At 43.9% G+C, this 27,982-nt stretch overlaps 1 protein-coding gene across 1 annotated transcript; it reads right to left on the bottom strand.

The window, feature by feature from the left end:
* Positions 1-10,280: 10,280 nt before the first annotated feature.
* On the bottom strand, positions 10,281-11,238 carry LOC100443034 (olfactory receptor 7E24-like). Its single transcript, XM_063726448.1, has one exon. It carries the CDS (start codon positions 11,166-11,168, stop codon positions 10,281-10,283), a length of 888 nt encoding a protein of 295 aa, XP_063582518.1. The 5' UTR covers positions 11,169-11,238.
* Between the last annotated feature and the right edge of the window lie 16,744 nt (positions 11,239-27,982).

The following is a 27,982-nucleotide window of genomic DNA, read 5'->3' as shown; positions in this document are numbered from 1 at the left end:
CAATTATTAATTGACACTAATAATTATCAATATTAATAACTGATAATATAATTTTAAAACTCAAAACCGAGAATAACGATAATTAATATTAAATAGTTATACTAACGATAACAATAAATGATTAATGTTAATGATTAGTGACGCCTGATATTAATAACTGATATTGATCTTATCCATTAGAAAACAGTAATATCAGCTCCTAATAATTAATATTAATATTTATAATGTGAATAGTTTTTATTAGCAATTATTTCTTAATATTAATATTAATATTGGTCATTCATATTCATGTTAATAATAAAATGTACACCGAGGGTATACACCCGTCTGTGAAACAGTTCATAATCTCCAGAGGGGGAGATGATATAACTCACAATACGGTAAACAGGCTGTGAGTCCACCGCGGATCCTAAAAACCAGGGCGGGGAAGAGGGGCTGGCTCTTACTCCCCGCATCGCGGGGGGTGCCTCACCCCCCTGCGATGGGGGTCCTAAGAGCCAGAGGGGGGAAGAGGGGCTGGCTCTTACAGGGGTGTACACCCTGTGATATTATTCACAGTGTACGAGAGGGATATTAGTAGTGAAGTCACAATGTGTGTGCACCTTGTGATATTATTCATAATATCCCACGGGGATGTGACGCCTATTATAACAGGGGGTGTGTTCGCTGCGATAGTATTCATAGTCTCCTAGACGCAGGTTACACCTAATGTCACAGGTTTTGTACATCTTGTTATCTTATTCGTCATATCCTAAAAAGACATTACTCCTCATGTCACAGGGGCTGTATACCCTGTGATATCATTCGTAATATCCTAACTGGATGTTACTTTTAACGTCACAGACGGTGTATACCTTTTGAAATTATTCGTCACAGTTTCTTGGGATATTACTCCGAATGTCACACGGGGTGCCCACCGAATGATATTGCTTTTAATATTCTATAGAAATGTTACTCATAAATCACAGGTGTTCTACACCCTGTCATGTTGTTGGTCTTCTTCTAGGGGAATGTTACAGAAATTAATGTCACCTGGGGTGTACACCTTGTGCTATTATTTGTAGTATCCTAGCGAGATGTTACTACTAATGTCACAATACGTGTACACCCTCTGATATTATTCATTATATCCTCATGGGTTATTACTTCTATGTCACACGTGGTGTACTCCCTGTGATAGTATTCGGAATATCTTAGGGGGATTTTACTTTTAGTGTCACAGGGGGTGTACACGTTGTGATATTACTCGTGATGTTGTAGAAAGATGTTACTCCTAATGTCACAGGGCGTGTACACCCTGTGATATTACACAGCCTAACCCCCTGTGATATTATTCCTAATATGTTAGTGGGATGATACTCCTAAAGTCACAGGAGGTGTACGCCCTGTGATATTATTCGGAATATTCCAGGGTGGATGTTACTCCTAATGTCACAGGTGTGTATACCCTGTGATATTATTCACAGTATACTAGCAGGATGTTACTACTAATGTCACCATGTGTGTACACCTTCTGATATTATTCGTAATACCCTGGAAGTGTGTTACCCCTAACGTCACAGGGGTATACACCATGTGTTATTATCAGGAATATTCTAGGGGTGATTTTACTTTTAAAATCACAGGGGATGTCAACCCTGGGATCTTATTCATAATATCCTAGGAAGATGTTACTTGTAATGTCATATGGGGTGTCCACCCTGGGATATTATTTTGAATATCCTAAAGGGATGTTATCTTAATGTCATAGGGTGTGTACACCCCTTGATATTATTCATAATAACCAAAGGAGATATCACTTTAAAAATCACAGTGTGTGTGCACACATGGTGTACACCCAGTGATATTATTCACAATATCTGAGGGAGGTATAACTTTTAATATCACATTGGGTGTACACACTGTGATATTTTTCATCATATCCCAGAAGTATATTATTCCTATTGTCACAGGGGTTTAACATCCTGTGAAATTATTTGTAGTTATCCAGGGGGATGATTATCCTAAAGTCGCAGGCTGTGTACACCCTGTGATATTCTTCGTAATATTCTAGGGAGATGTTACTTCTACTATCGCAAATGTGTACAGGCTGTGATATTATTCACAGTATACTAGCTGCATATTGTTCCTAATGTCACAATGCGTGTACACCTTGTGATATTATTTGTAATATCCTAAGGGGATGTGACTCCTAATGTCACATGGGTGCGCTTTCTGTGCTATGATTCTTCGTATCCCAGGGGGATGTTACTCCCACCATACACATTGTGTACACTTTTCTATTATTCATCATATCCTAGAGTGATGTTACTCCTCATGTCACGGGGGTGTGCATCCTGTGATGTTATTCTTCACATTCTAGGAAGACGTTAACTCCTAATATCACAGAGGGTGGACAGTCTGTGGTTATTCATAATAGTTTCGGGGGATGTTACTCCTAATGTCACACGTGGTGTACAAACAGTGATATTATTTGTAAAGTTTTTTGGATATGTCACTCCTAATATCACAGGGGCTGTACACCCTGTCATATTATCAGTAATATCCTAAAGAAATGTTACCACTAATGTCACAGGCGGTGTACATCGTGTGGTATTATTCCCAATATTGTAGGGTGATGTTACTCCTAATGTCACAGAAGGTGTTCACACTCCGAAAATTTTCATAATACCCTCAAGGGATGTTACCACTGATGTCACAATGCAGGTACACAGTCTGATAGTATTTCTTATATCCTCGGGCGATGTTACTTCTAATGTCACAGGGGTGTACATTTTGTGATATTATTCGTAATATTTTAGAAAGATGTTACCCATAATGTCACAGAGGGTGTACACCCTATGAAGTTATTCATAATAGTTTTGGGGGCCGTTACTCCTAATGTCACCTGTGGTGTGCAAACCGTGATATTCTTCCTAATATTTTATGGAAATGTTACTGCTAACATCTCAGGGGCTCTATACCTTGGAATATTATTCGTAATATCCTAACGAAATGCTACCTCTAATGTCACAGGGGCTGTACACTGTATGATATGATTCCCAGTGTCATAGGGGGATGTTACTCCTAATATCACAGGGGGTGTTCACACTCTGATAATATTCATATCCTAAATGGATGTTACTGCTAATGTCACAACACGTGTACATCCTCTGTATTTGTTCGTTATATCCTCGGGGGAGGTTACTCCTACTGTCACACGGGGTGTACTCCCTGTGATATTATTCCTAATATCCTAGGTGGATGTTACTCCTCGTGTCACAGGGGCTGTGCGTTTTGTGATATTATTCACGGTATCCTAGAAAGATGTTACTCCTCAGATCACAGGGGATGTACACCCTGTGATATTATTCGTACTATCCTAGGGGACGTTACTCCAAATGTCACAGAAGGTGTACACTCTGTGATATTAATCATAATGTGCCAGGGAAATGAACTCCTAATGTCACAGGGCATGTGCACCATGTGTGCACAGCGCCTGTGATGTTATTTGTAATATTCTCGAGGGATGTTAATCCTAATATCCCATATGCTGTTAACCATGTGTGAACACCTTTGTGGTATTATTCCTAACATACTAGAAGGATGTAACTCCTAACATCCCATGGGGTAACCGCCATGTGTGTACACATTCTGTGATATTATTCACAACATCATAGGGAGATGCTACTCCTAATTTTACAAGTTGTGTACGTTATGTGTGTACTCCCCCTCTGCTGTTATTTGTAATATTCCAGCTGAATGTTGCTGCTACTGTCACAGGGAGAGTACACCATGTGTGTGCAACCCTGGTAATATTATTTCTAATATCTTGGGGGGATGTTGCTCCTAATGTCACCTGGAGTGTACACCGTGTGTATACACCTCCTGTAATATTATTCGTAAATCCCAGAAAAAGATTACGCCTAATGTAACAGGATGAGTACACCGTGTGCGTCAACTGCCTTTGATATTATTCGTAATATACTAGGGGGGTGTGACTTTTCATGTCACAAAGGGTGTACAAAACGCCACAGGGTGTGTATGCCTTATCATATTATTACTGATATCCAGAAGGATGTTACTCCTAACATCACAAGGGGTGGACATCCTTCAATAATACTTGTAGTCGTATAGGGAGATATTACTGTAAATCTCACAGTGGGTGTACACTCACTGTGATATTATTTTTAATGTCTCAGAGATGTTACAGAGTTAGAGCTCTCTGTGTTATATTAGAGAGTTACATCTCTCTAAGACAGTACAAATAATACCATAGTGGTTGTACCTCATGTGTGTACACCCTGTGATATTATTTGTAATATCCATGGTAAACATGACATCTAATATCACAGAGAGTGTACTCCCTTTGATATTTCTCATACTATCATAGGGAGATATTGCTTCTAATATCACAGTGGGTGCACACCATGCGTGTACATTCTGTGATATGATACCTTGTATCCCATTGACTGATCTCTCCGAATATCACAGTGTGTGTACACCTTGTGATATTATTCATAATATCCTAGATGGATGTTACTCCTAATATGACAGAGGGTGTACACCCAGCGATATTCTTCATAATATCCTAGGGAGATGTTACTCCTAATGTCACACGGGGTGTACACCCATGATATTATTCATAATATTCTAGGGGGATGTTACTTCTAAAGTCACAGGGGGCGTACACCCTGTGATGTTGTTCATAATATCCTAAGAAGATGTTACTTTTAATGTCACATGGGGTGTACATCCTGTGATATTACTCAGAATATCTTATGGGGATGCTACTCCTAATGTCACAGGCTGTGTACACCCTGTGATATTGTTTGGAATATCCACAGAGATGTTACTTTTGATATCACAGACTGGGTCCACCCTTTAATATTTTTTGTTGTATCTTAGGGAGATATTACTTCAAATGTCACAGTAGGTGTACACACTGTGTTATTCATAATACCCTAGGGAGATATATCTTTTAATATCACAGAAGGTGTCACACTATTTGTGTACACCTGCTGTGATATTCCTCCTAGTATCCTAAAAATAAATAGGACTCCTAATATCATAGTTGGTGTACACACTGTGATATTATTCGTAATATTCCAGTGGGATGTTACTCCTCAGGTCCCAGGGGGACACATCCCCTGCTATCATGGGTGAGATGTCTATGAAAAGGACAACCAGTTGGGGAGGAAAGCAAAATTTGGAATAAGATTTCTGAGACCCCCACCACAACCAAGAACAGAAACTCCACAGTCTGCTGAGCTGACAGTGTGCACATTGGTCTCCTCCCATTTGCCCACTGCACTCTCCTGTTTGTCCTGAGGAGAAGGAAGGAAAACAAGGCTACCGACCGTCCCTCAGCACTCACTGAACTGCCCTTCCCCTCTGCTGGTCCATGACCACGGAGAACAAGTCGACTGTCCTCCCTGCGTGGTGCAGGATGGAGGCTCAGACTCCGTCCTCAAGACTGTCAGGAAGACAGGGGGGAGACATAAGCCTCCTGATACAGGTGACAGGTGTGGAGCCCACAGGACTGCAATCTCACACTGCAGGGCTGGAGGCACAGACTGAGTATTTACTATTCTATGGCCTGGGGGGCTGAAGGCACAGAGCTCCTCATTAGCCAAAGTCGTCCAAGTTCCCCAACCTCTAAGGATTTCCTCATAATAATGCAAGAAGAAGAGAAAAGGCAGTGTCTGCAGAAGATTTGGGGCTCTTCGTCTAATCAGGAGAAAGCTTGTGTGCATTATTCGTTTCTTGCTTTTCTTTTTCAAGATCCAACTGCTTTAATGTTCATCTTTGATTAGGGGAAAATAGACCACGTATTAATAATACAAAGGATAAATATATATTCTTTCATATAGAACGGCCAGTGTAAACATTTACAATTTCCACTCTTTTTCAGTTTACAGTTTAATGATATTAAGTACATTCACATTGTTTAGCAACCATCACCGCCATCATCTCCAGAACAGTTTTATCTTTCAAAATGGAAATTGCACCCATTAACCAAACTCTCCATTCTTCTCTCGCCCACCCCTGGGGGCCACCATTCTATTTTGCAACTCTATGAGTTTAACTGCTCTAGACACTTGATATAAGTGAAATGATCCCGTGTTTAATTTTAATTTTAATTTTAATTTTTGATTTTTTTATTATTTTTTGGAGACAGAGTCTTTCTCTGTCACCCAGGCTGGAGTGCAGTGACATGGTCTCGGCTCACTGCAACCTCCACATCGTGGGTTCAGGCGATTCTTGTGTCTCGGTCTCCTGAGTAGCTGGGATTACAGGCATGCACCACCACACCCAGCTAATTCTTGTATTTTTAATAGAGATGAGCTTTCACCCTATTGGCCAGGCTGGTCTCGAACTCCTGACCTTAAGTGATCCGCCTGCCTCAGCCTCCCAAACTGCTGGGGTTACAGGTGCGAGCCACTGAGCCTGGTCATCTTTATCCTTTTGGGATTTATTTATTTCACTGACGATAATGTCTTCAAGGTTCATGCATGTTGCAGCCTGTGTCAGAAGTGCCTGTCTGGTTTTATTGTTTTTTTTGTTTTGTTTTATTTTGTTTTGTGTTTACGTGGACGCTCACTCTGTCGCACAGGCTGGAGTGCAGTGGCACAATCTGGGCTCACTGCACCCTCCGCCTCCCGGGTTTAAGCGATTCTTGTGCCTCAGCCTCCCGAGTAGCTGGGACTATAGGCACACGCCACCACGCTCGTCTAATTTTTTGCATTTTCAGTAAAGACAGGGTTTCACCAAAATGGCCAGGCTGGTCTTGAATTCCTGACCTCAGATAATCCGCCCACCTCGGTCTTCCAAGATGCTGGGATTCCAGGCGTGAGCCACCGCACCGCCGGAAGTGCCTGCCTTTTGAAGGCTGAATAGTCTTCTATTGTGTGAATGAACTGCAGTGTGCTTTTTCATTCATCTGTCCACGAACACTTGGATTGCTTCCACATTTTGGCTGTTGTGAATAATGCTGCTATGAATATGGGTGTACAAATATCTCTTCCACTCCTGGCTTCTAATTCTTTTTGGTAGGTACCCACAAGTGCAACTGTGGGAACATCTGATAATTCTGTTTCTACTTTTTCCAGTACACGCCATACTATTTTCCCTGGTCCTTCATGGTTTTACATTCCCTCCAATCATATTCGAGCATTCCTACTTCCCTCTAGTTTCACCAATGCTTGTTTATCATATCCATCCTAATGCATGGTATCACATTATTGGTTTGATTTGTGCTTCCCTATGATTAGTGATTTTGAATATCATTTTAGATGCTTATTGGCCATTGCTATATCTTCTTTAGGGACACGTCTACTCGAATCTTCTGACCATTGTGAATGGGATGCTTTGGGTTTCTTCTTGTTTATTTCTAGCTGTTCTTTATATATGATGGCTATCAGACTGTTTTCAGATATATGATTTGCAAATATTTTTCCTAATCCATGGGTTATCTTTTCACTCAGTTCACAGTGTTTTTTGATGCACAAAAGTGTCTGTCATTTAGATGTAATCCAAGGAATCTAATTTTCTTTTCTTGCCTATGCTTTTGGTGTCATATCCCAGAAAGCACTGCCCAATCTGATGTCATGAAAGTGTGGCCAATGTTTTCTTTTAGGCATGTTATACTTATAGCACTTGGGGTTAGGTCTTTGATCCAGTTTGTGTGAATTTTTGCACCTGGTGTGACATAGGGTCCACCTTCATTCTTCTGCGTGTGGAAATCAAGTTTCTCCAACACCATTTCTTGAAAAGGCTGCTTTTCCACCGATGAACTTTCTTAGCACTCATGTTAAAAATCATTTGAACATATAGGTGAGAAGTTATTTCTGGGCTCAAAAACAAACAAACAACAACAGACAACAGATAAGGATACAGCATGGGCCCGGCGCGGTTGCTCATGCCTGTAATCCCAGCATTTTGGGAGGCCAAGGCGGGTGGATCACCTGAGGTCAGGAGTTCAAGACCAGCCTGGCCGACAGGGAGAAACCCCCGTCTCTACTAAACATACAACATTAGCTGGGTGTGCTGGTGCGTGCCTGTAATCCCAGTGACTCAGGAGATGGAGGCAGGAGAATCGCTTGAACCCAGGAGGCAGAGGTTGCAGTGAGCCAAGATTGCACCATTACACTCCAGCCTGGGCAATAAGAGCAAAACTCCATCTCAAAACAAAAAACCAAAAACAAAAAACCAGCATGATTTCAAGAGCAGAAAGAGAATAGCTTAAAAACCAGCATAATGAGAAAGTGAGGAAGCTTCTTACCAAAGCATCTGGAAATATGCAAGAAATTCTTGTGAACTAAAATTTTCATACTGTACTATCAAACACTAGAACTCACTTATTCCATCTTTCTGTATTTTGGGGCCCAATTATCCACTTCTCTTCATTCCCCATCCCACCCCTTTTCTTCCTAGCGTCTGCTAACCACCTTTGTACTTTCCACCTTCCTGAGTTTCCTTTTGTGTGTAGGTGTGTGATGGAGTCTCTTTCTGTTGCCCAGTTTGGAGCATACCGGCACAATCCGGGCTCAATGCAACCTCCACCTCCTGAGTTCAAGTGCTTCTTGGGCCTTAGCCTTCCGAGTAGCTGAGACTACAGGCACGCATCACCACGCCCGGCTAATTTTTTGTGTTTTTAGTAGAGATGGGGTTTCACCATGTTGGCCAGGTGGGTCTCGAACTCCTGGCCTCAAGTGATCCGTGTGACTCGGCCTCCCAAAGTGCTGGGATTACAGGCCTGAGCCACCACACCTGGCCAAGATTTTCTTTTTTCTTCCTACATATAAGTGAGGACATGTAATATTTCTCATTCTGTGCCTGGCTTATTTCACTTAACATACAGACCTGCAATCTAATCCATTTTTTTCTGCAGTGGAGAGGATTTCACTGCTTTTGAGGCTGAATAATACTTCGCTGTGTGTGTATACCACAGTTTCTTAATTGAAACAAATTTCAAATAAGCAAATATTTTTCAAATGTCTCAGAATGTGAAACTTTAGGGATATTGTGCCCATTTTATTCTTTTCTATTTCCCATTTTATGTATATGCAAGTGTATCATAAAGCAGCAATCAATGGGTATATAAATCCATAACTTCAACAAATGTAAAATGAAAATGCTAAGTGGTGGCTGGGCGCGGTCCCTCAAGCCTGTAATCCCAGCACTTTAGGAGGCCGAAGCGGGTGGATCACCTGAGGTCGGGAGTTGAAGACCAGCCTGACCAATAAGCAGAAATAGTGTCTCTACTAAAAAAAAAAAAAAAATAGCCGGGCGTGGTAGCTCTTGCCTGTAATCCCAGCTACTCAGAAGGCTGAGACAGGAGAATTGCTTGAATGCGGGAGGCAGAGGTTGCAGTGAGCCAAGATCGTGCCATTGAACTCCAGCCTGGGCAACAAGAGTGAAACTCTGACTCAAAAAAATAAAAAATAAAAAAAAGAAAATGCTAAATGGTAAGAAAAAACAGCATAATAAAAATTTGTAGGGTGGTGAAGGACAACACAGTTGAAGATAATATTTGAAGAAATCGTATTACAATTAACTTCTTTTCTTACTTATTGGAGCTTGATACCTCTAAAAAACTTCATCATTGGAATCACCTGTGGTGCTTTAAAAAAAAAAAAATCCACATACCTCCACAGGTGCAAGTAAATCAGAATCTCATGTAATGAGACCAAGGCCTCATCATTTGTAAGCTCCCCAGGTGATTTGATTCAAAGACAAGCTTGAGTACTGGTGACATGGATCTCTACACATAACCTGCCTAAATAGATTCTCTAGAAGCAGTTTATAGAGAAATTCCACATGAACTCTGGAAGAGGATATGAATTTGATGTATAGTATGTCCTCACTTATCATCTTTGAAAGTCTCTTGGAAACTTCACCTTTAAGCAAAATTATGTATAGTGAAACCACTTATTCCTCATCAACATCATAACAACTTTGAACACAACAATGGTGTTGGAGGACCTGCTGTATATTGCTTCCATAAAGTCGATGTTCAGGGAATTCCAAAATGAAGTAAGGACTTCCTGTATATAAAAAGATGGTTGTGATTCCACCTGGATGACAGGGTTACTGGTCAGAAACTAAAGGAGGCTGCCTAGGTATAGAGGATTCAGTCATGAGGTTTATGCTAAACAAAGGATCCCAGAATACTCACCCATTCCAGTTAAAGGCATGATGAAGAAAGCAATATTCACATAGGAAATGCGGAAAGGAATAAAAGCCATCAAGCAACAACAATAATGTGACTAAGGGGCAGGATTTGCAGATGTAGAGATTTAATATGGTTGCCCTTTCTCACCCACACAAGAAAAAGGATGGAACAGATCATGAGATTCGACTGTTCTGCTGCGCAGCCTCCACAGGGCACTTTGAATGTCCCTGTTTCTCAGGCAGTAGATGAGAGGGTTCAGCATGGGGGTGACAGGAGTGTACATCACTGATGCCACCACACCACTCCTGGGGGGTGGTGACACAGCTGAAGTCAGGTACATGTCAATGCCTGTTCCATAAAATAAGCAAACAACTGCCAGGTGAGAGCCACAGGTGGAGAAGGCTTTAGACTTCCCATCTGATGATGAAATTCTTAGAATGGAGGGGACAATTTTATAGGAAGACAAAAGGATCCCTGAAATGGGAAGAAAACCAAACATAGCACTATCTAAATATATGAATATGCTATTGATGACGCTGTCAGAACAGGCAAGGTCGAGAAGTTGAGATGGCTCACAGACAAAATTGGAGATTTCCACATTCTTGAAGAGGGTGAATTGTAACACAATCCAACTGTGCAGCTGGGAATCCAACAGGCTAAGGAAAAAGTGCACCAAAACGAAGAAGACACCGAGGTGAGGATTCATGATGACTGGGTAGTGCAGGGGGTGATAGATGGCCACAAATCGGTCATAGGCCATCAGAGTCAGGAGCATGTCTTCTATACATGCGAAAAGGACAAAGAAAGACATCTGTGTCAGGCAGCCCGCAAAAGAGATGACTCTGCTATGTGACTGCATGTCCACAATCATCTTGGGAACCATGGCCGAGGTGAAACCGATGTCAACCCAGGACAGGTTGGAGAGGAAGAAGCACATTGGGGTGTGGAGGTGGGAGTCAGAGCTGACAGCCAGGATGATGAGCAGGTTCCTCAGCACCGTGACCAGGTACATGGACAGAGACAGCCCAGGGAGGATGGGCTGCAGTTCTGGATCCTCTGAGAGTCCCAGGAGGAGGAATTCTCAGACACCTGTGAGATTCCGTGGCTCTGTGTGACTTGGACACCTTGAGAAGAAAAGAGGACTGGAAAAATAAAAGATAAAAACCAGCCCTTAATGCTGTGTGTATATTTTGGATGCAAACAATTCACAAGGAACATTTTCACACTTGAGGACCATACACCGTCGGCAATATTTCTCAGTTGTGACAAACCCAAAAATATCGGAATTACTACATGATTTACTTTTTTGCTATTCAACTCTTTCTGTACATACTACTTTAGAGAAAATCCACTGAAGAATGTTAGAAGACCAAAACCTAATATATAAGAAATCCGTGATCTCAGTAAAATACGGCCTACTCTTTTCAGAAACAATAACATGCAATAAAAACATTCTTCTCTCTTTAAGAAAAAGATCTCAGTCTAATTGAAAGAAATTAAGAAGCAATGATATACCCTTTATTTTATTCTGACACCGTGCTACAAATTCCTTTGATGTAGAATATTTAAAAGGATGACACAAAAGCTAGGACTGCTTTATCTAAAAATGAAATTGAACCTTAGAGCTCTTAATCAGAAGACCTTTTAGCATGCCAGTTACTTTTCATATTTATTGCCATCCTTAGGTTTTCTGACATCATTTCTTCATAAAAGACCATGCACAGTCAAATGTGGGAGCTGTGTCTCCAAATTAATTGAATATATAACTCTTGGCCAAGAGCCATGGCTCACACCTGTAATCCCAGCACTTTGGGAGGCCGAGGCTGATGGATCACCTGAGGTCAGGAGTTCAAGGGCAGCCTGGCCAACATGGTGAAACCCCGTCTCTAGTGAAAACAAAAAAAAAACAATTAGCCGGGCGTGGTGGTGGGTAACCCTAGCTACTCGGGAGGCTGAAACAGGAGAATCCCTTAGAACCTGGAAGGCAGGAATTGTACACCCTGTGATACTAGTTTTGATATCCTAGGGAGATATTCCTCCTGACATCAGAGTGGGCGAACACCCTGTGATATTATTTGCAATATCTTAAAAAGATATTGCTCCTAACATCACAGTGGGTGTACACCCTGTGATATTAATTGTAATATCCTACAGAGATATTACTCCTAATAATACAGTGGGTTTACACCCTGTGATATTGTTCAAAATGTATTATGGAGATACGACTCCTACTATCACAGTGAGTGTACACCATGTTTGTACACCCTGTGATATTATTTGTAACAACTTAGAAAAATATTACAGCTAATATCAAAGTGGGTGTACACCTGTGATGTTATTTGTTATATACTGGGTAGATATTACTCCTAATATCACAGTAAGTATACACCAAGTGTGTACACACTGTGAAAATATTTGTAATACCCTAGGAAGATATTACTCCTAATATCGCAGTGGGTGCACACCCTCTGATATTATTTGTAATAACCTAGGGAGATACGACTCCTAATATTACAGTGGGTGTACACTCTGTGATGTTATTTCTAATGTCCTAGGAAGATATTACTCCTAATATCAAAGTGGATGTACACCATGTGTGTACACTCTGTGATCTAATTCGCAATATCCCAGAGAGATATTGCTCCTAATATCACACGGGGTGTGCACTCTGTGATATTATTTGTACTATCCTAGAGAGATATTGCTCCCAGTATGACAGTGGGTGTACACCCTGTGATGACATGATTCTTAACATCCTAGAGAGATATTACCTCTAATATTACAGTTTCTGTACACCCTGTGGTGTTATTAATAATATCCTAGGGAGATATTATTCCTAACATCACAGTGCGTGTATACGATGGGTGGACACCCTGTGATGTTATTTGTAACATCCTAGGGGGATATTACCCTTAAGGTCACAGTGGGTGTTCACCATGTGTGTACACACTGAGATGTTACTCGTAACATGCTAGGGAGAAATTACACGTAATGTTACAGTGGGTGTACATTTCTGTGATGCTATTCGTAATATCTTAGAAAGTTATTAGTCCTAGTGCCACAGTGGGTGTCTACCATGTGTGTACACTCTGTGATGTTATTCGTATTATCCTAGGGAGATAGTTCTCATCACATCACCGTGGGTGTACATCATGTATGTACTGCCTGTGGTGTTATTGGTTATGTCCTGGGTTGATATTACTCCTAATTTCACCGTGGGTACACACCATGGGTGTACATTCTGTGATGTTATTCATAATATCCTAGAGAGGTATCACTCCTTATGTCATATTGGGTGTACAGCCTTGTGATATTATTGGTAGTATCCTTGGGACATATTACTCCTGTTATCAGAGTGGGTGTACACCCTGTGATAATATTTGTATTATCCTAGGGAGATATCACTGTATACCCTGTGATATTATTTGTGACCTTTTAGTGAGCTATTTCTCCTAAAGTCAGAGTGGGTGTACACCCTGTAGTATTCTTCCTAATATCACAGTGGGTGTACACCATGAGTGATATTTTTTCTAATATCCAGTGGGGGAGAGGATGGTATTGCTTCCAATATCACAGAAGGTGTACACCCCCCTGTGATATTGTTCCGAATATCCAGGGAAGGAGAGGGTGACATGATTCCCAATATCACTGGGGGTGTACCACCTCCCGCCGGGATATTGTTCTTAATATCCGGAGGTGGAGAGAATAATGTTACTCCCAATATCACAGGGGGTGTACACCACCCCTGTTTGTAAACAGCCCCTGTGATATTGTTCTAAATGGCCTGTGAAAGTGTAAATATTACTCCCATTATCGCAGGGGATGTTCATCCCTGATGATATTGTTTTCTAACATCCAGGGAAGGAGAGTATATTACTCCCAATATCGCAGGGGTTGTACCCCTTTTTGTATTATTGTGCCCAATATCCAGGAAAACAGAGGATGATATTACTCCCAATATCGAAGTAATTGTACAGCATCCCCGTGATATTCTTCCTCATATCCAGAAAGGAAAAGAATGATATTACTCCCAACAGCGTAGGAAATGTATACCTGCGCTGTGATATCTTTCCTGATATCCAGCTGGGGAGAGGATCATATTACTTCCAATATCGCAGGGTGTGTACACCCCCTCTGTGATTTGTTGCTAACATCCAGGTTTGGGGAGGACGACATTACTCCTTATATCGCAGGGGCAGTACACACCCCGTGACCTCGTTAGTCATTTCCTGGGTGGAGAGGATGATATTACTCCCAATATAGCAGGGGGTGTACACATCCCTGTGAAAATCTTCCTCATATCCAGAGGGAGAGAGGATGATATTACTCCTAGTACCGCAGGAGGTTTACACAGCCCTTTGATACTCTTCCTAGTATAAACAGGGAGAGAGGATGATATTGCTCCCAATATGGCAGGGAGTGTACAAAACCCTGTGATATTGTTCCTAATATCCAGAGCGAAAGAGGATGATAGGACTCTCAGTATCGCGGGGGGTGTACACCCCTCTTGTAATATTGTTCTGAATACCCTGGGGAGGGAGAGGATAATGTTACATTGAATATCGCAGGGAATGTACACCCTCCCCCTCTGATACCCTTCCTAATATCCAGGGGAAAAGAGAATAATTTTACACCCAATATCGCAGAGGCAGTACACCCCACCTGTGATACTGTTCCTAATATGCAAGGGGGGAGAGGATGATAGTACTCCCAATATCGCAGGGGTGTTCACATCCCCAGTTACATTTCTCCTATTATCTAGGGGAGAGACAATTATATGACAGCAAATGTTGCAGGGTCTGTACATCCCTTCCTGATATTGTTCCTAATATCCAGGGGAGAAGAGGATGATATGAAATATCAAAGGGGTTGTACAGCCCCCCACCCTATGATATTGTTCTTAATATTCATGAGGGGAGATGATGGTATTACTCCAAATATCGCAGGGGTTGTTCACACCCCCTGTGATATTGTTTCTAATATCCAGGGGAGAGAAAATAATATTACTTCCAATATTGCAGGTGGTGTGTACCCCACCTGAAATATTGCACCAAATATCCAAAGAGGGAGAGGATGGTATTAATACCAATAATGGAGTGTGTGTACACCCCCCTTGTGATATGGTTTTTAATATCCAGGGGGCGGGAGGATATTAGTCCCAACATCACAGGGGGTGTACCCTACCCCTGTGATATTGTCCCTAACTTCCAGAGGGGAGAGGATGATATCACTCCCAATCTCTCAGAAGTTGTATGTCCCCCGTGATATTGTTCGTCATATCCAGGGAGGCACAGGATGACATTCCATTGAATGTCGCAACAGACGTATATGCACAGTGTGATATTGTTCCTAATATCCAAGAAGGGAGAGGATGATATTACTACTAATAAAGCAGTGGGTGCACATTACCTCTGTGTTATTACATCTAATATCCGGGGCCGGGGGAGGGGGGGAGAGGAAAACATTCCCTCAAATTTCACAAGTGGTTTGACGCCCCTTGTGGTGTTGTTTTAAATATGCAGCGGGAAAGACAATAATACTATTTTGGATAGTCTGATTCATCCGCTCCACCTTTCCGGAACTTTGAGGCCAGTAGGTGGCATGCACTTTCTGTGTGATCCCCAATACCTTTGCCGTCTTCTGTACCAAGTCAGCCACAAAGGCAGGCCCATTATCTGAGCTGATCCATAAGGGCAGTCCAAATCCAGAAATCAGATCTCAAGGAAGCACACAGGTTACTTCGTGAGCTTTCTCTGATCGTGTTGGATAAGCCTCCACCCACCCAGAGTAGGTACACCCAAGAACTAATAAATACTTGTTACCTCGACACTTTGGCATCTCTGTGAAATCTACCTGGAGATCTTCAAAGGGGGCTGCTCCATAAGCTTGTATGCCAGGCAGAATGGCTGGACCTCGCCTCGCGTTATGCTGTTGGCAGGCAACACACCGCTGTCTCACCGTTTTGGCAAGGGCTGACAAATGCGAGATGTAGAAATACCAGCCTAACAACTTTTCCAGTGACTCCTGACCTAGATGGGTGGTTTCCTGCACAGCCAGTACAACTGCAGCTCCTAGCAGCTGTGGCACAGCTACTCTCCCATCTGGTAACTGAATCCATCCTTCCTCCATCACTTGTCCTTCCCTCTACCTGGAGAAAGCACTTTTCTTCTTTAGAACAAGTAGGTCCAAGATCAAGTGCTTGAGGGAGCAGAGGGGCTGTGACTGATGCCTGGAAGGGGGCAGAGGGCAGATGCTGCTTTTTGAGCCTCTGAGTCAGCGCGGGAATTCCCCAAGCCCACCAAGGTGGAAGCTCGCTGGTGTCCTCTGCAATGCATAACTGCCACCTTGTGGGGTTTCCATACTGCTTCTAATAATTGCAAGATTTCTTGTTGATATTTTCTGTCTTTTCTCCCAGAGTTCAATAGGCCCTTTTCTTTCTATCATGCTCCATGCACTTGAAGGTTTAGAAGGACATACCAAGAATCAGTGTAAATGTTGACAGTCTCACCTTCACTGAATTCTAAGGCCTGAATTAAAGCAATGGTTTCAGCTTTCTGGGCTGAAGTGGCTTGGGGCAATGATCTGGCTTCAACAGCAGTGTCCAGGGTTACCACTGCATACCCTGCACCTCTCTCTCCTTGGGGGTTGAAGAAGCTGCTCCCATCCATGTATAGTTCCCAGTCTATGGATGGCTGAAGGCTGGTCCCAGAGGTCAGGTCTGCTAGAGTCAACTGAGTCCAACACTTCTACACGATCATGCTCAACAGGGCTCTCTGATACTGGGAGCAAGGTGGCAGGGTTTAGGGTGTTACAAACTTCTATGGTTATATGGGGATTTTCACAGAGCAAACTTTGGTACTTGGTGAGTCTGGCATTCATTAGCCAATGATGTCCTTTAGCATTCATTAAAGTCACCACAGCATGCGGGGCCTTTATGTTCAGGTTTTGCCCAAGAGTCAACTTATTTGCTTCTTGTACTAGTAGGGCAGTTGCTGCCAAGGCCCTTAAACAAAGGGGCCATCCTTTAGCAACCCTGTCTGGTTGTTTAGAGATGTAGGCCACTGGCCCCAGCCAGGGCCCCACAGTTTGGGTGCAAAGTCCAGCTGCCATCTTTTCTCTCTGACACACACAATGGAAAAGGCTTTGTCAGTTCGGGTAGTCCCAGGGCTGGGGCTGACATAAGTTTTTCCTTTAGGTCATGAAAGGCTTGCCATTGTAAGGATCCCCATTCAAAAGCTTCCCGGTCCCCACCCCCTTTGTGACCTCATACAAAGTCTTGGCTAATACTGCAAAGTTTGGGATCCACAGTCTACAAAAGCCCACAGCTCCTAAGAATTCTCTCACCTGCCTTCTGCTCTTAGGCTCCGGTAGATTGCAAATGACCTGCTTTCTTTCTGATCCCATGCTGCCTTCCCACCTGTCAGATAGTAAATCCCAAGTAATGTACCTGCTGTCGGCAGATCTGAGCTTTTTTCTTGGACACCTTATACCCACAGTCCTCCAGGTGCCAGTACAGGGCATCCATTCCCTTGGCACACCCAACTGCCGTGGGGTGTCCCAGCAAAAGTTCATCAACCTACTGGAGCAACACGCAGCCCAGGTCTCTGGTGAGAAACTTCTTGAGGTCTGGAGCCAACACCTCCCCGAAGATGGTGGGGGCATTCTTGAACCCTTGGGGAAACCCAGTCCAAGTGTACTGAGTAGTGACACCTGACTCCGGATCTTCCCACTGAAAGGCAAACAGCTTCTGGTTCTCAGGGGCTAATCTGATAGGAAAGAAAGCGTCTTTCCGGTCCAAACAGGTGAACCAGCTGTCCTCAGCTGGCAGTAACCCCAACAATGTGGACGGGTTAAGTACTGTTGGATGTAAAGTCACTGTAGCTTGATGAAGCAAGTGCAATTCCTGTACCGGCCTGTAGTCCTTGGTCCCTGGCTTGGGAACAGGCAGGAGGGGAGTGTTCCATGGAGACTGACAAAGAACTCTAATTCCAAAAGTTCTTAGGTGCTTGAGATGGACCTGGATACCTTGAAGAGCTTCTCTGGGGACCGGGTCCTGTTTTTGTGTAACCAGCTGGGCCCCAGGCTTCACTTCTATGAGTACGGGGGCTGGGTTGACTGCCAACCCTGGAGGGTTGTGTCCCGCCCGTACTCTTGGCCACGGCTTAGCCAGAGCTGGTCTTATCTCTTGGCCCGGCTCAGTTAAGAAAAGTCTCCATTCCTCCTCTCGGGGGACCATAAGGGTCATAATGGCTCCCATTCCAGGTAACTTTAGCAGCAAAGAGCCGCGCTCTCTAAAAGAGATTGTGATTCTCAGCTTGCTAAGCAAGACCCTTGCCAACAAGGGCAAAGGACAGTCAGGTGTGTACAAAAACTGATGAATCACTTTATGTCCTCCTATAGTACAAGTCCGAGGCAAGCAGAAAGCTGAAATCCCCATGGCTCCAATGTCAATAGCCTTTTTGGATAAGGGGGTGACCGGGGTGTTTACTACGGAATGTTCAGCACCGGTATCCACAAGAAAATCAATGTCTCTACCCCCGACTGTCATTCTGACCAGAGGCTCTTTGGGGACACTTAAGCCTGGTCTCTCTCAGTCCAGTAACCCTTCTGCCAGGTTGACCAGGGCCCCTTCCTCCTTGTCCAGGGCCTCCTGCTCTGAGTCACCTGGTTTTCTTTTTAGCTGAGGGCATTTGTTCTTCCACTGTCCTATTTTTTACAATCGGCACACTGGTTTCACTGCAAACTCTGACAGCCAAGCTGAGTTTATTTCCCAGGGCCCCCTTTCCCTTGCCTCTTTGCAGGGACCCCTCTGATTACTGCAGCTAACAAACAGGTCAGTGTTTCTCCGGGCCTGACGTTCATTCTCTTTGCTGTTTTCCTTATGGCCTACTGCTTCCCTGTTTACAAACACCTGGTTAGCTATTTCTAGTAATTGTGATGTATTCATCCCTGCAAGCCCAGCCTGTTTCTGCAGTTTTCTTCTCATGTCTTCTGCGCTTTGACTGACTAAAGCCACGTTAATCATGCACTGATTTTCAGGGCTATTGGGATCAAAGGGAGTATACATACCATAGGCCTCACACAGTCTCTCGTAGAATTGTGCTGGACTTTCTTCTTTTCCCTGAACGACCTCAGAGAGCTTGTTAACGTTTGTGACCTTCTGAGCTCCCCTCTGTAATCCTTCCAAGAGAGCTTCTCTGCCTCGGTTTAGCCTTTGCATATCCACTCTTTCATGTGGGTCCAACTGGGGGTTGGTTCCTGGTAACTGGGTCCTTACATACTCTTGGGGGTTTTGGTAATCAGCTGGTGCATGTTCCTCTAGCCACTTAGTTGCTGCTTGAAGCACTCTCTGCCTTTCATCTCTGTTAAAGAGGAATATGAGCAACTGGTGGTAATTAACCCAGGTGGGGTTGTGGGCCCAGATATTAGTTTGGAGCAAGTCATTCAGAGCTTGTGGCTTTTCGGTATAGGACGGGGTATAGTTTTTCCAGTTGAGAAGGTCGGCAGAGCTCAAGGGCTGGTACACAAAAACAGGCCTCTCCACTACGTGACCATCCTCATATATCCCAGTATACTGCTGCTCTCTCAGGGGCATTTGTATCCCCATTTTGGGTCACAAATGAGCTGCCAAGGGAGGGGTTTCTCCTGAGTCTTCACCTCCTCTCGTCTACTCTGGGTAGCCTGGGGATATGCTTGTCTTGCGGAGGCGCAAGCATTGTGGGCTCAAGAGTGGGGAGCCTCTTTCCCCGGTAAGGGGAGGGCACCACTGGGATCTCTGGTGCCATCTCCTGCAATGGATCTTCTGATCTTGGGTCGAGCAGAACTTCAGGAGCTGATTTCCCTGGTCAGGTGGAGTGGGATCCTTCCTTAGCCATCTGTCCATTTGCTACTAGTATTGCTGCTGCCTGCCCTCTTAACCACTGTGGGGGGTGTAGCACCAGCTGTCACCAAATGTCTATGTATGCGAACTGGTCTACGTATCCTTTACCAGTTACCTTGTGCCACACCTTAGAAACAAGGGACCTGTCCAGGCTTCCTTCTTATGGCCAACCCACTTCTAATGGTGGGCAATCTATTTCCCACAAGGTTCTAGATCCCCCTGGTGTCTAGTGGTTAGGCTTTGCCGCTCTCACTGCCGCTGCCTGGATTGGATTCCCAGTCAGGGAACCAAGAAATGGAGCAGGAGGAGCCGCAGAACAAGCCCCTCAGACAGTGGATTGAAGAAGGAAGATTTTTTTCATTCAGCCAGGAGGGTCGGCAGACTCTTGTCTTAAGAGCCCAACTCCCGAAGGAAGACAGAGTTCCTGGCCTGTTTAAGGGCTTACAACTCTAAGGGGTTCCACGTGAAAGAATCATGATGGATTGAGAGCACATGTGCTTGGGGGGGGTTAATCTTTTCACCTCAGGCCGGCTCATCAGTGCCACCCGCTGGTCTTGCCACTGACTTCATTCCTATTGTTTTTCAACTTTTACTTCCTCCTCCTCTTCAGAGACAGGAGACAGTAGAGAAATGGCTTCTTTCCTCAGGGCGACAGGATGATATTACTCCCAATATCGCAGGGGGTGTACACAGCCTTGTGAAACTCTTCCTACCATCCAGAGGGAGAGAGGATGATATTACTCCCAATACCGCAGGGGATGTACACGACCCTGTTATATTGTTCCTAATATCCAGAGCGAAAGAGGATGATATGACTCAATATCGCAGAGGGTGTACACCTCTCCTGTAATATTGTTCTTAATACCCTGGGAGGGAGAGCATAAGATTACATTGAATATCGCAAGGTATGTGCACCCTCCGCCTCTGATACACGTCCTAATATCCAGGGGAAGAGAGGATAATTTTACTCCCAATATCACAGAGGCAGTACACCCCTGCTGTGATATTGTTCCTAATATCCAAGAGAGGAGAGGATGATACTTCTCCCAATAAAGCTGTGGGTGTACATTACCCCTGTGTTATTGTCTGTAATATCCGTGGGCGGTGGGGCGGAGAGGATAACACTCCCTCAAATTTGTCAGGTGGTTTGACGCCCCTTGTGGTATTGTTTTTAACATCCAGTGGGAAAGGCAATAATACTACTCTCAATATCACAAGAAATGTACATCCCCCTGTGATATTGCTACTAATATCCAGGGGTAGAGAGAATGATGTTACTCCCAATATCGTCAAAGTGTCCACCCCCGCTTTGACATTGTTTTTCATATATGGAAGGCAAGTATGATATGACTCTCAGGATGCAAGGCGGAATACACGCCCCTGTGATATTGTTCCCAGTATGCAGTGGAGGAGAGAATGATATTACCCCCAATATCGCGGGAGGGGTACACCCCTCTGTGATCTTGTTCATAAGGTTCAATAGAAAAGATGATCTTACTAGAAATATCGTAAATACACTGTGTGTCCACAGTGACTGCTAACATGCAGGGAGGGAGGGGGATTGATATTACTCTGTGCATCAGTGGAGGTTGTCCACCCCCCTGCGATGTGGCTCATCATATCAGGGGTGGGGGGTGATATTTCTCCCTGCATCGTGGGGGTCGCCCGCCCCCTTCTGATGTGTATCATAATGTCCAGGGAAGGAGAGGGGGATGACATTACTCCCCGCCTCGTGGCGGAGTCTATCACAGACCGGGATACTATCCACAACCTGGGATATGGGGAGAACACCCCCTGTCATATTGGGAGGAATATCATACTCTTCCTCCCTGAATATTAGGAACAATATTATGGAGAGGGTGTTCACCCCCTGCCATATTGTGAGTCACGTCATTTTCTCTACCCCTGGACATTAGGAACAATATCACAGGGGTGGTGTACAACCCCTGAGAAATTGTGAGATATATCTTCCTCTCCACGTTTGGATATTAGGGACAATATCACAGGGGAGGTCTACACCTTCTGGATTATTGGGATTAATACCGTCCTCTCCCCGCCTGTATACGAGCAACAAGATCACAGAAGGGATGTACACCCAGTGTGATATTTGGAGTAATGTCATCTTCTACCCCTGGCTATTAAGAACAACATCACAGGGGGGGTGTACATTTTCTGCGATATTGTGAGGAATGTTGCAATATTACTTATCGCAATTAATAATATCAATTATTAGTTGACACTAAGAATTATCAATATTAATAACTGATAATATAATTTTTAAAATCAATGCCGATAATAATGATATTGAATATTAAATAGTTATACTAACAATAACAATAAATCATTGATATTAATGATTAATAACACCTCATATTAATAACTGATACTGATCTTATTCATTAGAAAACAGTAATATTAGCTCCTAATAATTAATATTAGTAACCTGAAAACTTTTTATTAGCAATTATTTCTAAATATTAATATTGGTAATTCATATTCATGTGAATAATAAATGAGTAATAATGAATAATAATATTACACCTAATACCTCAGTGAGTGTACACCCACCTGTGATAATGTTCCTAATGTCCAGGGAGGGAGAGAGCATGATATTACATTCAATATCACAGTTAGGTGTACACCCACCCAGTGATATTGATCCGAATATAATCTCCAGGGGGTGGAGTATGACGTTACTCCCAATATTGCAGTGGGTGTACATCCACCCGGTGATATTGCTCCTCAAATTCACGGAAGAAGAGAATGCTATTACTCCCAGTATCGCAGGAAGTGTACACCTCTTCTGTGATATTGTTCCTAATATCTGGAGGAATACCGATATTACTGGGAGCCTCTAGGCACCCTGCAGAAGCAAGCAAAATCGTTTTTGGACAAGGTAGTGTCATCCTGGACCTGAAATGGTTACTATAAATATATTTTTAGTGCGATGAGCAGCACACAATGAAAGGTAACCTGACACCAAAAGAAAATAAGGTACTGTGAGGAGAACTAGGAGAAAGAACAGGCAAGAGAATCAGATCTACAAATGCTTTGACTGCTGGAATAGTCAGAGAGGGACCCTCCCACTGACACACACAAAAATAAAACCCACCAAAAATATAATTAGCATGCTTAAGGAAGTATAGAAGAAGCTAGGAAATATCTGCAGGAAACTTTCAAGAGCGATATAGCAGAATTTTTTTTCCTTCTCTTTCAATGACTTTGAAACACAGCAGATTTTAAAAGGAAGCAAAAAGAACTTGTACAAATGAAAAATACAATAACTGAAAATTAAAAGTTCAGTAATGAATGGGCGTAACAGCAGATTGGACACAATTAAAGAGAGAATTAGTGAGTAGGAAGTTATCCAGAAGAAATTAACCAGAATGCGACATGAAGAAACGAGACAATTGGAAAACAGAGAAGAAAGGATAAGATATATAGAAGACAGAATAAGTTCAGTTGAATCCCAGAAGAGAGAATAGAATAGAGGCAATACTTGAAGTGATAATAGTTAATTATTTTCTAGAATTGATAAAAGGCCCAAATCCACAACTCAAGTCTAATAGAATAAATTGCTACCTGAATTAATAAAACATACTTCCACACATCTTAATAAAACTGAAGAAAACCAAAGACAAAGAAAAAAATCTTAAAGTAGCCAGACAAAAAAGGTAATAATAGAATTCCGAAGGTAATCAAATTCTTTCTTTCTTTTTTTTTTTTTGAGAAACAGTCTTGCTCTGTCACCCAGGTTGGAGTCAAATGGCACAATCTTGGTTCACTGTAGCCTCCACCTCCTGGGTTCCAGTGATTCTCCTTCCTCAGCCTCCTGGGTAGCTGGGATTACAGGTGCGTGCCACCATGCCTGACTAATTTTTGTATTTTTAGTAGAGATGGGGTTTCACTATGTTGGCCAGGCTGGTCTTGAATTGACCTCAGATGATCTGCCCACCTTGGCCTCCCAAAGTGCTAGGATTAAAGATGTGAGCCAATGAGCCAAACCTATTTTTTCTTGAGACAGAGTTTTGCTCCGTCACTCAGGCCACAGTGCAGTGGCATGATCACGGCCCAATGCAGCCTCAACCTTTCAGGCTCAAGTGATTTTTCTGCCTCAGCCTCCATAGTAGCTGGGACCACACATGTGCACTACCACCACACCCTACTAATTTTTAATTTTTACTTATTTATTTTTTTAACTTTTTATTTTGAGTAGAGATGAAGTCTTGCTATGTTGCCCAGGCGGGTCTCGATCTCCTGAGATAGAATGATCCTCCCACCTTGGCCTCCCAATATGTTGGGATTAGAGGCAAGTGCCACCACTCATAGTCAATAGCACTCAAATTTACACTTTGATGAGAAGTTAACTCTCTATGTTTAATTGCTAGGGTGATCATGATAAAATAGCACATATACTTTTCAAATTAGTAGAGGGAAAGAATGGAATGATAAAATTAAATAAAGTGATGAAGAGCCAGGTGTGGTGGCTCATGCCTGTAATCCCAGCACTTTGGGAGGCTGAGGCAGGTGGACTGTTTGAGCCCAGGAGTTTGAGATCAGGCTGGTCAACATGGTGAAACCGTCTCAACAAAAAATTTTAAAATTGGCTGGGTGTAGTGGCTTCCACCTGTAATTCTAGCTATGCAGGAGGCTGAGGCAGGAGAATTGCTTAAACACAGGAGGTTGAAGCCATAGTGAGCAGTGATCATGCCACTGCACTACAGCCTTAGGCAACAGAGCGAGATCCTGTCTCAAAAAAAAAAATAAATAAATAAATAAAAAATAAAAAAAGTGATGGTAAGAAGAGAGAGAAAAACAAACATAGAACAGTCAGGACAAATAGAAAATTACAAAAGAGGCGGGCGCAGTGGCTCATGCCCGTAATCCCAGCACTTTGGGAGGCTGAAGCAAGTGGATCACGAAGTCAAGAGATCGAGACCATCCTGGCCAACATGGTGAAACTCCGTCTCTACTAAAAATACAAATATAAGATGGGCATGGTGGCACACACCTGTAGTCCCAGCTACTTGGGAGGCTGAGGCAGTAGAATCGCTTGAACCTGGCAGGCAGAGGAGAGATCGAACCACTGCACTCCAGCCTGGTGAGAGAGTGAGACTCCATCTCAAAAATACATAAATAAATAAATAAATAAATTAATTAAAAAAAGAAAATGACAAAAGAAGTGGTAGATTTAACTCAAATATGTCAGTAATGACATTAAATGTAAATGCACTAAGTGCTCTTCTTAATAGACAGATCTTAAGACCATAGAAGGTAACTCCACCTGGACCATAGAGAGGAAACTCACCTCCCTCAGGTCCACCAGGAGCCATGGCAGGGCCAGTAGCTCGGGTGACCTGCTTCCTGGTCCTGTGTTCTGTCAACTCTGCCCAATTCAATTCAACCCAGCTTGTTTAGGTTGAACAGCCTGTGCTGGTGAGGCCGGGGACAATTTCGGAACATACAAATGTATCAAACAAGGTTTCTATCCTAAAGGCATTTTCCCAAGTGAGGAGAAAGTACACTGTAGCATGAATTCTCGGGATACATATTCCTCTAACGGCATATGGACACATCATATCTTCACGGGGTGCCGAAAACAGCTCGGTCATGGAGACCCTAACCCAGTGGCACTAGAGGAATTAAAGACACCCACACAGAAATATAGTGTGGAGTGGGAAATCAGGGGTCTCACAGCCTTCAGAGCTGAGAGCCTGGAACAGAGATTTACCCATGTATTTATTGACAGCAAGCCAGTGATAAGCATTGTTTCTATAGATTATACATTAACTAAAAGTATTCCTTATGGAAAATAAAGGGATGGGCAAAAGTAAAGGGATGGGTCTGGCTCGTTATCTGTAGCACGAACATGTCCTTAAGGCACAGATCCCTCATGCTATTGTTTGTGGTTTAAGAACGCCTTTAAGCAGTTTTCTGCCCTGGGTGGGCCAGGTGTTCCTTGCCCTCATACCGGTAAACCCACAACCTTCCAGCGTGGGTGTCATGGCCCTCACGAACATGTCACAGTGCTGCAGAGATTTTGTTTATGGCCAGTCTTGGGGCAGTTTATGGCCAGATTTTGAGGCCAGTTCCCGAACAACGGGGGCTGGGTTGGGGGTGGTGAGTTTTGGGGCTGTGCCCAAGAATGGCTCTGCCTGTGCCTGGCTGTCCACCACGTTGGACACATGCAGGCAATGGGCAGGGCCGGAGTAGGTGCTTTTCTGAATGGAAATTCATCAATGCGCTTCTGCCTGCTGTGGTTATCAGTGTTGCTATTTCAGTGAGTAATTGTAAAGCCTTCACCGGGCTCATGCCATACGCGGAGGGTGGGGGTGCGGGCCTGTGATACGGCTGGGGTCCTCTGTCGTCAGAAAACATGAGCTCATGCCAAGGTTTCTGTAGGTCACTGAGATAGCACCGGCTCTCTGGAGACAGGCGTGACCCCCAGGTCGGCTCCTTGTCATTGAACTAAGTGGGCTCAGTGTCAGCTTGAACGTTAGTGGTGATAAGGGCCGGATAATGGTAGCCAAACTCCCACGGCCTCTTTAGGCCTCCCCTGGGGCCCTGAGGCCAGCAAGAGGGCAGGTCAGGGAGGGGCCAGGAGGAGGAGCACGCAGGGAGGCTGCTGGTGCCTTTGGCTCAGCCAGTGGGGCTCTCAGCCCTCTGGAGTGTGCCCTGGGGACCAGTTTGTCCATGCCCCTGCCTCCAGGCCAATCACTAGGACCAACAGATGTCCCAAGGAAGACACCGGCCACGACTGCATCCTGGAACCATATCAAACTGGCAGCACTTACTTCTCTGGACTTGTTTTTGTTTCATCAAATTTGCTGGATCTGTTGGCAAATTTGAGTGAGTGGGGAAGTTGTGGATGTGTGTTCAGGCTGTGCCATGGACCTGGGGGCCAGGGTTAATCTGCTGGCAGTTTCAGGAGGGAAAGACCAGTGCTTGATCACAGCACACACAGTACCTGGGGATATTTCTCAGCCTCTGCGCTCCCTGGTCCTGAGCCTGTCACCTGAGAAGTCAAGCTTCCTAAGCCTTCCTGGGCCTGAAAGTAAGCCACATGACTTCCAAAATAATGACACCTGTGTGCAACCCAGATGGGAGCATGGTCCTGGCCGTGGGTCTGCATCTCTGGGCTGCTCCCCAGCACACAGGGGAGGGCAGGAGGTGGGTTTTATGCTGGGAGGGCCTCACGTGGCCTCCTGGGTTAGCAGCATGCATGCTGCCCCATCCCTCTCATGCCCCTGTATTGCTGATCCAGGACTGAACCTTTTCTTTCTCGGCCCAGAGCAGCCTCCAGGGAGCCACTGTCAGTAGACAAGAGGCGGCATATGACATGGGATGATTTGCCACCCCGAATCAGGCCAACTCTCCCATTCTCAGAGGAGGGAACTGAGGCAGGGAGGGGCCTGGCCAGCCCAAGCCCTGTCTGCTGCTCGGCTGAGCAAGAGGAACATGAACGCAGTTCTTCATCCTCTGCCCTGTGCTTGCATTCTCTTGAGCTTTCTCTCTAGGTAAAGAAATCATTCTTTTAGTTAATTTTTTTTTAAATTTTATTTTCAAATTTTTATTATTTATTTTGAGACCGGGTTATGAGACTGGCTAATTTTTGTATTTTTGCTGGAGATACGGGCCTTGCTATGTTGCCCAGGCTGATCTCGAACTCTTGGCCTCAAGTGATCCACCTGCCTCATCCTCCCAAAGTACTGGGATTACAGGCGTGAGCCACCGCACCCAGTCACGACTGAAATCATTTGAGGGGTCATTGTTTCTGATGTTACTTTACATTTTGAAAAATAAAGCTACTGCATTTTGCAGATGAACAGTCTCAGACTGCAAAGCAAGTCAGCACTACCACAGAGGGAATCCCAAACTCGCTGCTGAGAACAGAACAGCTGTGCCCTTGCCGACTGGGACCCGAGTGACATCTACTGGAGCAAGCA

Source organism: Pongo abelii, chromosome 7, assembly GCF_028885655.2.
Source record: "Pongo abelii isolate AG06213 chromosome 7, NHGRI_mPonAbe1-v2.0_pri, whole genome shotgun sequence".
In the NCBI taxonomy this organism is placed as follows: Eukaryota; Metazoa; Chordata; class Mammalia; order Primates; family Hominidae; genus Pongo; species Pongo abelii.
Note: the sequence above shows the minus strand (reverse complement) of the source record. Positions and strands in the feature narration are given on the sequence as shown.